The sequence below is a fragment of the Nomascus leucogenys genome, chromosome 6, assembly GCF_006542625.1.
Source record: "Nomascus leucogenys isolate Asia chromosome 6, Asia_NLE_v1, whole genome shotgun sequence".
Lineage (NCBI taxonomy): Eukaryota > Metazoa > Chordata > Mammalia > Primates > Hylobatidae > Nomascus > Nomascus leucogenys.
The window spans coordinates 31,070,157-31,083,244 of NC_044386.1; the positions used below are offsets into that span (position 1 = coordinate 31,070,157).

The 13,088-nt window shown below is 40.2% G+C and overlaps 1 protein-coding gene across 2 annotated transcripts in view; it reads right to left on the reverse strand.

The window, feature by feature from the left end:
- ADAMTS12 (ADAM metallopeptidase with thrombospondin type 1 motif 12) overlaps positions 1–13,088 on the reverse strand; it is a 349,097-nt gene that overhangs the window by 57,942 nt on the left and 278,067 nt on the right. For both annotated transcript variants that reach the window (XM_012501615.2, XM_012501616.2), the window contains 2 exons: positions 8,380–8,506; positions 1,454–1,664 (listed from right to left, as the gene is read on the reverse strand). In XM_012501615.2, the coding sequence (XP_012357069.2) occupies positions 1,454–1,664; positions 8,380–8,506 (338 nt within the window). The remainder of the gene's footprint in view (positions 1–1,453; positions 1,665–8,379; positions 8,507–13,088) is intronic.

Sequence of the window (13,088 nt, forward strand, 5' to 3'; positions counted from 1 at the left end):
CATCAAAGCTGCTGTATTTAAATGAGTGTTTTGCTTTCAAATAGGTATCTTCAGAGATGGTACCTTTGCTTACACAAATTTTAGAATTTTTCTTTCAGAGCAGGTGAAAAGCAATCTGTCACATATTTATCATCAAACATTTTTTAAACACAAAGATTTTGATCACATTATTCATTTATCCATCAGGCCCCATTCTAATTGACTTTCTGTGGCATTCTCCTGAATCAGATATTCTCCATTTTCTCCTGAGTCCTCACAGGAGTTCCTAAAATATCCTGAGCAATGGTGGCATTATTGTTATTATTATTATTTTGAAACAGGGTCTCACTTTCTCACCTAGGCTGGAGTACAGTGGCATGATATCAGCTCACTACAGTCTCGATCTCCCAGGCTCAAGCGATCCTCCTGCCTCAGCCACCCAAATAGCTGGGACTAGAGGCACGTGCCACCATGACTGGCTAATTGTATTTTTCATAGAGATGGGGTTTCATCATGTTGCTTGGGCTGGTCTCAAACTCCTAAGCTCAAGTGATCCTCCTGCGTCGGCCTCCTAAAGTGCTGGGATTACAGATGCCTGGCCAGTGGTAGCGTTATTATGGAAGCATACGGCTTCTCAAGGAAGCTCATAAGATAAAGTCGGCATCCATCTCTAAACTCTGGCCTGTTAATTTTTAAAAAATATGTATTTTCTAGCTATTCCTTAGGTTGTTCACTGAACTGCACATAGAGAAGCAGAGCTGAGGCCCTTGGAGTCTCTGGGGCCTTCCACTAATAACTAGGAACACGACAAGGCCTGATGAAACCGGATTCCAAAGTGACCCAAAGAAAATTAAAGCCTGAGAGAGCTTTTCATAACCTTCCAGCTTACTGATATCCAATTATAGTCAGATAATTAGATCAAATTAATTTTGGGAAAATGCAACATTTATCTGAACTTATGTGTCTGATAATAGATGTTATAAACCTTGGTCTGGTTTGGCCTTGACACATGGTGAATAGATGGATAATTTGAGGGGATTTTTCTTAGTGTCAAGCGACACTCTTTTGGTTTGGGTTAACTATAGTGATGTGCAGTCAATGCTTTATAAACCACTTTTGGGGTGCGTGGGAGGTCCCTCATCTGCTACCAATGGTTTAACAATGGGCCTGGCCAAGCTTCTGATGATTTATTAACTAGTTGTTGTGATCCTGCACTGAGAGAGGCGGGGGAGTTTACCTCACCCCTGTCAGATAGTAAGCTGACCATTGAGCAAGTGGGAGCAAGATCCCATATGAATGGAAAATATGGAAAATAAGCAGTGGACACAGGAAATGCAGGAGATAGGCCAGGGGTGATGAACACTGGCTATTTTGCAATTTTACCTAGGGTCACTTTGGATTGGATAATGAGAAGGAAGGCAGGGGCTGATGAAGCTTGAATAATGCCAGTTTCCCCTCTGAGCCCTGAGCTCACCTCACTCCAGTTGCCCACTGTCCAGTCCGAGGGGCACAGGATGTCTCTGTTACAGGAAAGGAGGGTCTTGGGCTTCAGCAGGTGCTGGCAGTCTGTGGGCGGGAGAGCCTGCTCGTCAGAGCCCATGGTCTGGATGCACAGCACGGTTCGCTTCTTCTCCCCGTGGGGCCCGCATGTGGCTGAGCATGCTTCCCACTCCCCTGCCCACCACCTGCAGGCAAACATGGATATGTGAGAGAAGATCGCCAACTTAACGCATACGTTCCATTCAACCACTGAGAAATCAGGGGCAGAAATGCAGATCACAGGGCTGGGACGGCCGTGGAGACACTCCAACCCACCAGGGGGCGTGCTGCAGACAGGGCCACGGTGTCTTCAATCACAGCTCCGGAGCTCTGCAGAGCGCCTGGCATAAGCAGTTGCTAAATGCGCATGTTTTCGAATGAGAAAAAAATATATAGGCATGCCCTCTCTTTTCAGTAAGAAAACTGAGGTCCAGGGTTCTTCTGTGCAACTTTAAGCAAGTTTAAGCCTCACTTTCTCATTATTCAATGGGTGTAAAAATATATTTTCTTTATATGAGTGTTGTGTTGTGCATTAAATGAAGGACCAATTCATCAAAGTGCATAGTACAGAGCCTGACATATAACAAGAACTCAAGCATTTGTTACGATTTGTTGTTCTTTTGACCATGCTACTGAGTAAAAGAGTCCAATTAGACTCTAGGTCTCCTGGCTCTTAATTGAATGTAAAGTAGGCACTTACACATAAATTTTTAAATTATTTAGGAGGCGATCAATTAGGGACATTGCCTTTATTTTTTTTCCCTATCTCCTGAAGTTTACTTGTTAATATTTTCACTAGTCCCTTTGATAAGAAATGAGTAGAAAAAGAATAAACTTAAATAAAATCATTTTTTACTCAAGAATCTAGGATGTGGGCCCACTGGTTACTTAGAAGCAGCTTTTGAAAATGGCAGGGAGCCATCTCTTGTCCCTCTTCTCCATTATTGTGCAAATCTTCCCAGAACCAGTGTCTTCACCCAGTGTGGTTTGGGTCCATTATTGTTCCTATGTACAGCCCGCTTGTCCATCCCTTCATGTAGTAACAAGTGGGACACTTCTATTTTTCATGGGAAAATAGTACACTGGGGAAAGTCCTTCATTCTTGACTTCAAGAAAGCCTCCTGACTTGAGACAGCACTGAATTTTGGTAATTTTGAAGATAAAACTTTCTACTTTTATTTTTATTTACTAAATATTGGATTTATTTATGTAGAATTTCTTTTGATTGTGACACTTTTAATCTCAAGTTAAAAATATCAGAAGAAAGCAATTCCTCAATTCAATCATATTCTTCATTTAATAAGTAATTGAGATTACTTATTTATTCTTTGGTGTTTAACATCATTGGATAAAGAGCTAATAATATTAGAACAGTATGATGTAAAACCAAATAAGTGCCCCACTGTATTAATCTAATTACTTTGTCCTACCTCTGACTTTTCTGAAGGAGGGCAGGCCAAGGGAATATATAAAATGCCATTCTGAAAAGGTCTTAATCTGAGTTGATTGAAAGCCTAATTTATCTAAGTACTTGCTACAGGGCTTTCAGCTGTATCACTACAAAGTGATAATAGACGTTCTTGTTTTCTCTTCTTGGAGTTTTCTCTACAGTCCCTTAGGGGACATATTGCCTGTGATTTTGCTATAGTCCGAATGTGTTCCCCAAAACATATGTGTTAGAAACTTAATCCTCAATATAACAGTGTTGGGAGGTGGGATCTGATGGGAGGTGTTTAGATCGTGAGTGCTTTACCATCATGAATGGATTAAGGCCACTTGAAAAAGGATTTGGGAGTGGTTTACTCCCTTTCACTCTTCTATATGAGGACATGAATGTTTGTCCTCTGTTGCCCTTCCTCCTTCAGCCTTATGAGGATGCAGCAAGAAGACCCTCGCCAGATCAAATGAGCCTCCAGTCTTGGCCATCCGATCTCCAGAACTGTGAGAAATGTTTATTTTTAAAAGAAATTTATTTTTTTATTTTTATAGAGAAAGGGTCTTGCTTTGTTGCCCAGGCTAGTCTCCAACTCCTGCGCTTAAGTGATCCTTCCGCCTTGGCCTTGCAAAGTGCTAGGATTACAGAGTGAGTCACCATACGTGGCCAAGAAATAAATTTGTTCTTTATAAATTACCCAGTCTGTGGTATTCTGGTACAGCCACACAAAATGGACTAAAACAGCTTAGTCTTAGTCTCACAAGATTAAAGTGAAAACCATCTTCTTCTTTTTTTTTTTTTTCCTGTAAAGGTCTTCCAGGTCCAGGGCTCAGGGGCCATGGTCCAGTTGTTCTCTGCTGCCCATCTCATTCTTCTGGGTGTTTGCCATAATCCCACCTCTTGTAGGAGATTTCTAATAGAATACTGTTTTTATATTTATGGAGATTTTATGTTTTACCTAAATGTCTAGGGGGGTGTGTGTGTGTGTGTGTGTGTGTGTGTGCCTATGTTTGAGATCTTTGAAGAGCCTGTAGTTGTTCCAGAATTCTGTAAAAGTTTACTGTAATTTGAGATCAAGTAGAAGGGATGGGTTAGAGACCCTCTGAACCTCTCTTTTATTTTTAAAAGAACGCTTCTTTTATCAGTAGCTTCTACTGATTCCCCTATCAGTATATATTCCAACAGTGCTGATCGCCAACAAACCAGGACACGTCACTCTTTCTAACCTTCATTACTCAGATAAATGAAAGTCCAAAACTGAATGTGTTAAACCCTTGCTGAGAATAGTAATTTCCTTTAAGAAATCAAATTTTATAATTATCATCTTCCTTTGTACTAATCTTTTTCCTAATAGAATTTACATTCCAAAATCCAATTCAACTAAACATTTCAAATTCTGACAAAACCATGACTACAGTATAAGCACTCTTACCTCCTGGCCCTGTGTACACATTGTCTCCGTATTCTCATTATATCCCATTCCTCCAGCCTCATTTTCCCTAGCTTTCTTGTCCCCTACACACACCATGCTCAGTCCTTTTCCCTCTTTCATGGGCTTTCCCCAGTCTCAATGATCTTATTCCTTTCATTTAGATCAGAAGGTCTCAATCAGCAGAGATTTCTGCAGCTTCCCTCACCAGGGGACATTTGGGAATGTCTGAAGACATTTTTCATCGTCACAAATCAGTGGTGACAGGGAAGGGAGGCTGGGTTGCTATTGGCATCTAGTGGATAGAGTCCAGGGATACTATTAAACCTCCTGCATTGGCACGAGACAGCTTCCCACAACAAAAAACTATCCAGCCCAAAGCAGCAATAGTGTTGAGGTTGAGAAACCGTGATTTAAGTCATATGCCATTATTTTGTGGACTGAAACCTACATGTAGGCCCCAGAGTTTAAAAAAATCACTGTCAGAGGTTTATTGAATACTTTGGATATGCTAGGCACCATCACAGCTGTGGCCTAGAAGAGCTTTGCTTTGCTGAAAACCAAAATTCAGAGAGAAGTCAGTGGGGAGAAGGGACTCAAATAACCTCTTTCTGGAGTCAGATATATTAAATTTTCAAAGAATTTCTTTCTTGACAGCCTACTCTCTCCTGGAACATGCTCTACAGGGCTTTCATCCTGAAAGCCATTGGCAATGTAATACATATTTTTTTATATTTAGATAATCAAAAGTTTTTATTAAATCTTAAAAAAATCTCTCTCAGATACTCCTTTGGGGAAGAACACAGAATGTTGAAATTGGTTGTAAAAACAAGATATTACTGAAGAAAAATGATCCAGAAGTAAATAAGATTAAACCTTGCACAGGAAATTTTTTGGGAAAGGAAATGACAGCTCCCAGTGATGGGTATGAACTTTTTAGAGATCATGGAAATTAGGTGACAGAAGAAGATACTGCAGCTTGAAATTCATATACAAGGAAACTAGTGAACTAAGCTTGCAGAAACAAATAATATTAGTTTATTATTTATTTATTTTTAAAAAAGCAAATCGCCAGGCACATGGGCTCATGCCTGTAATCCCAGCATTTGGGGAAGCTAAGGCGGGTGTATCACTTGAGGTCAGGAGTTTGAGACCAGCCTGGCCAACATGGTGAAATCCAATCTCTACTAAAAATACAAAAATTAGCCAGATGTGGTGGTGTGTGCCTGTAATCCCAGCTACTCACGAGGCTGGGGCAGGAGAATTGCTTGGACCTGGAGGCATGACTTAGTTTTGGAGTCAGGCATTCATAACATTTTTATTGTGTTTTAATGTGAGAGAAAAAGCTTAAATGTAGGGGATTCTGGTTCTAGTACTGAAACCTGCTTATCCTGAGATCCAGCAGCATGGTGTAGCAGCACATACAGAGGCAGCACAGCAAACAGATCTGGGTTCAAATCCCGACTCTACAATTTGTAGCTAAGTGACCTAGGAAAATTTTGGTGAAAGCTTTAGAGTCTTCATTTGTATAATGAGCATAAATGTATCTACAAATTAGGGTTGCTTACAGGCTTAAATGATATGATTATGTGGAAACAGCTTGGAAAATAGCGGGTTCTTAAAAAGTGCTAGTTTTTAACACAGGAACAGAAAACCAAATACCATGTCATGTTCTGACTCATAAGTGGGAGTTAAAAAATGAGAACACATAGACACAGGGAGGGGAACATCACACACTGGGGCCTGTAGGGAGTTGGGGGGCAAGGGGAGGGAGAGCATTAGGACAAATACCTAATGCAAGCGGGTCTTAAAACCTAGATGATGGGTTGATAGGTGCAGCAAACCACCATGGCCCATGTATATCTATGGAACATCCTGCACGTTCTGCACATGTATCCCAGAACTTAAAGTAAAATTTAAAAAAAGAAATGCTAGTTTTCTCTGCAGCCGTTTCCCCTAGGGTATGGCATCAAATTTCTCTGAACCTTTATCTCCTCACATACCACTTCAGAGTAATACCCATACCCTGTCTTATGACTATTTCATAAATATTTGTAGAAGCTAAAATGCAATCATAAATAAAAAGGACTTTTGTAAATTGGCCACTGATATGGTTTGACTGTGTCCCCACTCAAATCTCAGCTTGAATTGTAGCTCCCATAATTCCCACGTGTTGTGGGAGGGACCTGGTGGCAGATAATTGAATCACGGGGGCAGATTGCCCCATACTGTTCTCATGCTAGTGAATAAGTCTCATGAGATTCGATGGCTTTATTAGGGCAAAACCCTTTCACTTGGCTCTCATTCTCTCTTGTCTGTAGCCACACAAGACATGCCTTTCCCCTTCTGCCATGATTGTGAGGCCTCCCTAACCACATATAACTGTGAGTCCATTAAACCTCTTTTTCTTTGTAAATTATCCAGTCTTCATTGTATCTGAATGTTTCATGCAATTCTACTTAGCTTATTATATCCTACTTGAGAGTGCATTTTCAGAAATTATACCTGTATGTATTATATTGTGCCTAATTAACATTCTCAGGAGTCATTAACATTCTCACAGTTCATGAACTCTGTGGAGTAGCAGGCAATGGACTAGCTCTAAGAAAGGATCTCTTTCCTGCCTCATTCTTCCCTGAGAAAGTAACATAACTGCAATTTCATATAAAACCTAGTGCTAGCCTTATCTTTCCTTGTCATTTCTAGTTCTTCCTGGCAAAAGAACCACAGGAAGAAGCTACAGCAAGGTGAGGCAATGACACATTTCTGTCCTGCTTCAATAGTTGTGGGGTTCAGCTCCTACCTAGAAAAAGCCATAGAACAGAAGAGAAAATAAACCTCTCTCTCTGAGCTGAGAATACCCTGGCCTCTGGGTCCTGCCTGTTTGGACTGCTAAGAGACTGACATCACGTTTTTCAGCTGTCTTGTCCTGACTCTTCTTTCTGACCTAGTTCTTGGATATTTATCACATTCTAGCTCTTCTTTAGAATCCACCCTGTCACCTGTTTGATTTGGGTCTCCCCCTTCTTTAAATGCTTCATAGTGTGTCTGCTTAGAACTGGGATGAATGCTTGATGGACTCTGCAACATAAATACATCCTTGTTTAAGGTTGCCAGAGAATGAAGACACTTTCTGGAAATCAACCAATATTCCTTCCTTTCTTCCTCTTTCCTCTCCCTTTTTCCCTCCCTCTTTTCTTCTCCTTCTTCCTCCTTTTTCTTTTTCCTTTGTTTTTTTCTCTCTCTCTCTTTTTTAGACATAAGCCTGGCACAATAACATCCCAACTACCTTCTAGGATCCCAGTCTCTTGAACCAATGTGATTAGCAACACCCTGAATATTGCTGAATATCTCTATAACAGTGGCTGTCAACTGAGGATGATTTTACCCTGTAGTGGATATCTGCAGACATTTTTAGTTGTCATAGCCTGGATTGGGAGGGAGGGAGTTCTACTAGCATCGAAGTAAACACAGGCCAGCAATGCTGCTAAGCCTCTTGCAATTCACAGGCAGCCCCCCACAACAAAGAGTCAGCCAGCCCCACATGCCAGTAATGTCAAGGTTGGGAAAACCTGCTCTCTGAGCCCCCTCTTCTGGACAGCCTGAAGTACAAGTGGGCACTGTGATCGGAAGGTGCCAACCTTTTGTCTGAAGCTGGTGTTGCACTGGTAAAGCCCTGGGAAAAGACAACTCTATAGTAAAACTACTTTTGGGTGATCCACTTAGCATTCTCTTCACCAGTGCTTTGGCACTTAGTCTTGCCAAATAATTAAACACAGAACACATCACCTTGTGAAGATACTGCTCTTGGGAGAATATGTCCTCACAGCTTGCCACAGGCTCCAACAGCATAGCCACAGAAAACTCTAACCGCGTTCTTGTATTTATCCAAATAACAAAACCACACAACATTTCTTTATCAGCAAGCACTAGGTCACTCTTAGTCAGACATCACTGTGGGCAGACACACAGAGTTCCAGCTATTAGTGATGGTTACCTGGGTGGACAAGCCTTTTCATGGCACTTCTTCTGTCTCCCATTGGGCTGTGTTTCTGGGTCACAGAATGTAGCTTTCACCATCCCACGGCCCTTCTTTATGCAATGGGCAGTTTGGCGGCGGATACCTGGGGGTCAGACAGAAAGATTCACACGTATTGAATCCTGAGCCCACATGCTCATGGTCAGGTGAGGTACCTGACCATGTCAACGATCATGCTGATGGCTGATGGGAAAGTTGTTCAAAAGTTACTTGGTTTTAAAGGAGGGATGAAGAATAGGGACCTCTTGTGATTCACCCTGATGCTGCAGCTGGCAAGAGGAGGAGGAGAGCCCCAGATGAACCTAGCCCTTGGATCAACAGGCTCAGGTGCCAGTCACATGAATAAAACAGCATTCAGATGGTTCTAGCCCCCAGGCATTGAGTCTTCCTAGCCAAAGTGCCAAACACAGTAGAACAGAGGCACAGCATACCCAATGTGTCCTGTCTCAATTTCTGACCCACAGAATCTGTGGCGTAATAAAGGGGTGGATGTTTTACTACACTAATTTAAGGGTGCTTTGTTATATACCAGGAGTAATGGAAAGAACACTCAGTAAATGTGACCTTTCTTCTTTCCTCCAGTCAAGACCCAGAGCTGCAATTGAGCTTGGCTTGCTATAGTCCAACCATGATTGATTTTATTGATTTTTCATGTTCTTTTCTCTTGTGCTACAGTTCTTCTGTTTTCCCTCCAGATCCACTGTGCCTCTTTCTCTTCCCTGCCCTAAACCTCAAGAAGGTCATCCTGTGGATTGCTGTGGCTTCCCATGAGATTTGGGAAACGGAGGCACTATCTCCTTGTTTAACTGCTCCTTCCCCTTAATTCTTTAGGCCTAGGGATGGTAGCCTTATTCCCCTGACCCTCCATTGTTAATGGGCAGGGGCAGTAGATTACCTTTCTCAATTTCCCTAAACCCTACCTATACCTTTGAAAGTAGGCAAGGTTGTCAGCTTGACTGTGCCAGCTGTTCCCTGCTGGGTCCCTAACTGGTAATATCTCCTTTGCAGTAAAAATCCCAAACTATTCATCTTCAGTGATACACTCATTAACTCTGAAAATCAATTGCTGAAATAAAATCTTTCTTTGACATAGGATATTGTAATATCTCTTGTGGAGGGGGTTCGAATCAGTCACCCTTTTAAGAGCAGTTATCATTATGTGACACTGCAAATGCAGGAAATACAACACATTCAGCTAAGTCTATGTGACCTTGATCTTTCCCTGGAAATTAAAGAAAGATAAATGATATTGGCTTTTTATTTGCCTTGCTATTTTTTCCCTTTCTCTTCTATACTAAATATAGTCCCAAAAGAAATTCCAGTTAATTAAAGATGCCAATCAATATGTTGCCACAGCACTAAGTTAACTGTTTATCTGGAAGCACTAACTTCAAAAGACACAAAGTAGAAATCAGTCGCATTCCAAAATATATGAGAACTAAATTCAAAATGTTATTTCCAGATGATTCTGAATGCCTTTCCCCATGTAGCAACCAGAACGTTGCCATGCAGCAGTAAATACTTAGTAAATCTCATTGGATACTAGCAATGAAAGGTCAACTAAGTGCCTTTAAAAGAACTGTCTTCCTGTACCCTAAACAGGAGTACTCATCTTGAATGAAAATTATGCCTCGATATAAGGAACAAGCAATGTTCCTTACGTCTAAAAGAAAATGACATAGCTCATCATATTCTCAATTCAATATCGAGATTGTAAAATCAAGGGAGTTTGTTATGGTTAATTTAATTTGATTCAAAAATTCAGTTTAGACAACTGAAAGACTTAGATAAAACAAGTGAAGACATAGTTTATTGTAACGACTTATGGCAAAAACTATAGTATTTCCTATTATGTAAAAACTTAAGATTAGATGCTTAAGACAGTGAACATTTAATTACAGCATGTGAAAGTTTCAAGGCATTGTATACTCAATCTTTAAAATACTGGTAAGGTCTCTTTTTTAAAATAACCATTTAAGTGAGAATGATACCAGTACAAGTTAAATTGCACATTAGTGCATAAATTATAATCCTCCCCAAATTAGACATAATATTGATTTTAATAATAAAAAATGATAACAATTCTGTGACTCAATAAAGAGCTTGTCACTTACAATTCCCCTAAATAAGTAGCAAACATTAACTTCACAGGAAGAAAAGAAGTGTGGGAGTTGTATATCCGTCCATCTCTCTTGTCAATGAGTCCATTCTTAGCCAACTTCCACTTTAGGTTCCCACTAAATATTTACCTTTTTTCTTTCTGGCTCTCTTGGTTTCTTCATCTGTTTTCATGCTCTATGAGTTCAGATCTACCCTTCATAATGAAGGCTCTGTCAAGGACAGCTTGGGTCTCATGACTATAGAAGCTCAAACACATTGAACTGTGCGTGTGTGTGTGTGTGTGTGTGTGTGATCAACAATCACAACATTGACAGCACCATCAAAACTGGAACTGGTTTTGAATCCTGCTTTTGACATTTACTTACTGAGTGATCTTGGACAATCCTGCTAACCTTCTCAAGCCTCAATTTCCTTGTCCTAATCTTCATGATGGCAAAAGATTATAGTATAGGGTTGTTGTGAGGAAAAAATGATGTATGCATCCTCATATGCCCACGATGTACCCTAAGTCCTGGTACTATGCTGAATGCACATAGTAGGACTTTGAGAAAAGTTTTGGAACCTGAATCCAAAGCCTCTTTGTAACCCATTCATCCAATCGTGAATATTAACTCCCTCTAAAATTCTGCTTCCTGCACCTCATAAGATCAGGGTTTGCTTCACACTCTGAGACTAGGGAATAAAGCGAACTCAACTCATCCAATTCAATGAAGCCCTAGTTTTCATACTTCTGTGATGTAAACTCCTTCCTACAAACAACTAGACCCTTGTTACACAATTCATTTTTATTTCCTAGCTCAAAAGAACATTGACATTGACTTCAATAACCACAAATATTGAATGTATATTAGATAATAAGATCTTATTTTACTATCATCATTTGTTGAAACCTATACCTCTCACATCAGTAAAACTCCAAGCCACTACTTTTTCTCTCCCTGAAATGCCAATGAACTGTTACATAAGTTCATAAGTTGACTGTCATGGTTATGGGTAACATAAGAATTTATATAAGAAATGCTTAAATAAGGTGCTTAAAGAATGTTTAATAGTCTTAGGTAGAAAAAGATTCTGCCCTATGAAGACGATATTTTCAAAATTCACCACAATCAAGAAGTATTCCTGCCTGATTATGACTCCCTTTCTGTGTCCACGTCAGGGACCTCATTCACTTAAAGAAAATCAGAGGCCAACAATGCCTCACAGCTCTCATGGGTTAACAAGAAAAGCAGGCAGTCAGCATTCCACAGAGCACAGTGAGCAAGGCAAAGCTCCACAGAAACCAACTGAGAAATTCCAGGCAACCGCATTATTAGAGAACAAAACTAAGGCCTTGAAATAAGGGCAGGATAAATCTCTGCTGGCCACACAGGGTAAAAACGGAACTAGGAAGCCTGGCTAAATAACAGACCATTAGATTATCCACTCTGATTAAGGATTCTCATTTCTTCATTAGTGAACTACAACAACAGAAAGGTTATCAGACCTACACTGTATATAACTAGTAGTTTATTTTATATATTTATGCATTTAGTAAACTATACGATCCTCATTCTAGAGCATCCATCTCTCAATTCCAATAATTTAATTCCATTAAAATCATCTGAATTCATCCTACTGTTATCTTTATGAAGTCCTACATTATGACAGATCAATATCTCAACTTGGTTGATCCTACCTGACCATTATGGTGGACAAAGTCAGATGGATTAGCACCAAGATGAGTGCACTTTGAAAATGTTAAATAAGTATCTGACTCTGAGTTTCCAAAGAAGTGTATTCTGCTTTCTAAGTACCAGTATATGGTCACAAATCAGGGTTATAGCGGAATAGGTACTTCTATTTATGAATCTCATGCTTTATCAAGGATATGTGGACATTATCTCAAGCACGGTTACACTGCGCTTTAGTAGGAATACTATTGGATAAATCCTGTAGGAACTAGTTTCAGTAAACAGAAGTATCTGCTCCACACTAATTTATTTCCAATGAATGTGATCTAGTTTATAATTCAGTTTAGAACAGTCAAACAATCTCCAGGAACTTTGCAGGCATGGTCTTTGCAGTTTTCAATATTTGCTTTTCCTACCAGCACATGACATTTTTTGAACAAAGGGACAATGACTAAACTCCAGAGAGAATTTACCCAGGAGATAAATGAAAAGGAGAAGCCCAGGGTAGGGCAGGAGAAGTGTTCTCTCTTTTGTGTAGGCCACTGTTGTACCTACAGGCCCCAAAACGCAGAATCAAGATCACTGAGCACAAAAATGGCAAAGGTCACGTTCAGAAGTGAGGAGCTATTTTCCAGCAGTAGGGCCATTCCAGGACACAGGAAATTTTGTTTAGACTCTATTATAACTGACAGAACTCTGCAGTACTAGGGTTGCAATGAGGCAAAAAGGTGGCTTTTGCATCTCTCTAAAAGTGATCCTGAGCTTCTGCTCAAATATTTTCTTATAAGGAGTCCTGAAGCTTCCTGTGGAGATGAATATCAGTGTCAAGCCATTTCTGCAGATGTTTCTTCACAGATAATCTATTGGCTGAAC